Here is a 499-nt window from a genome sequence, read left to right on the forward strand (position 1 = left end):
AATATGATATTTATAAAAAAGGAGATAGAAGTAAATATATGTAACAGATTAAGGATGTGCATCTTTTATGTCAATCCTCAGGACGTTCCTACAAAGATTACTATTGGGAAGGGCCTTAGCAGCAGTGGCAGCACGACTGTCCTGCAGAAGCCAGCTGGCCCACGGGGAACTGTGACAGCTTCCAGTGTGACCCCCAGCAGCAGTACCCCAACGTCCCAGGGCAATGTCATCGTGGTAGATCTGAGTCCGGAGGGCAGCACTGTTAGCAACAACAATGCCCTGGCAGATATCCTACAGGCAACAGGTATACTGGGTGCAGGCGGACCAAGTAGTGTTGGTAGTGGGAGCATCGCAGCTGGTGGTAGTGGTGGCGATGACGTAGGCAGCAATGAGGGGGAAACCCCAAGAGTCCCTCCTTCTTCTTGCTCGGTTCCATCTCTCTCAGGGACAGAATCCACTTCTACAAGTTTGGCAACATCTACTCGATCTTCCACCCCAA

The 499-nt window shown here is 50.5% G+C and overlaps 1 protein-coding gene across 1 annotated transcript in view; it reads left to right on the top strand.

Annotated features, from left to right (window-relative positions):
* The window catches only part of LOC119593785 (endochitinase A1-like), a gene marked incomplete in the record, with an annotated part of 14,905 nt that overhangs the window by 2,855 nt on the left and 11,551 nt on the right, over window positions 1-499 (top strand). Inside the window, 1 exon segment of the mRNA XM_037942808.1 lies at window positions 82-304. Within this exon segment, the coding sequence (XP_037798736.1) occupies window positions 82-304 (223 nt within the window).

The sequence above is a fragment of the Penaeus monodon genome, chromosome 32 (assembly GCF_015228065.2).
Source record: "Penaeus monodon isolate SGIC_2016 chromosome 32, NSTDA_Pmon_1, whole genome shotgun sequence".
Lineage (NCBI taxonomy): Eukaryota > Metazoa > Arthropoda > Malacostraca > Decapoda > Penaeidae > Penaeus > Penaeus monodon.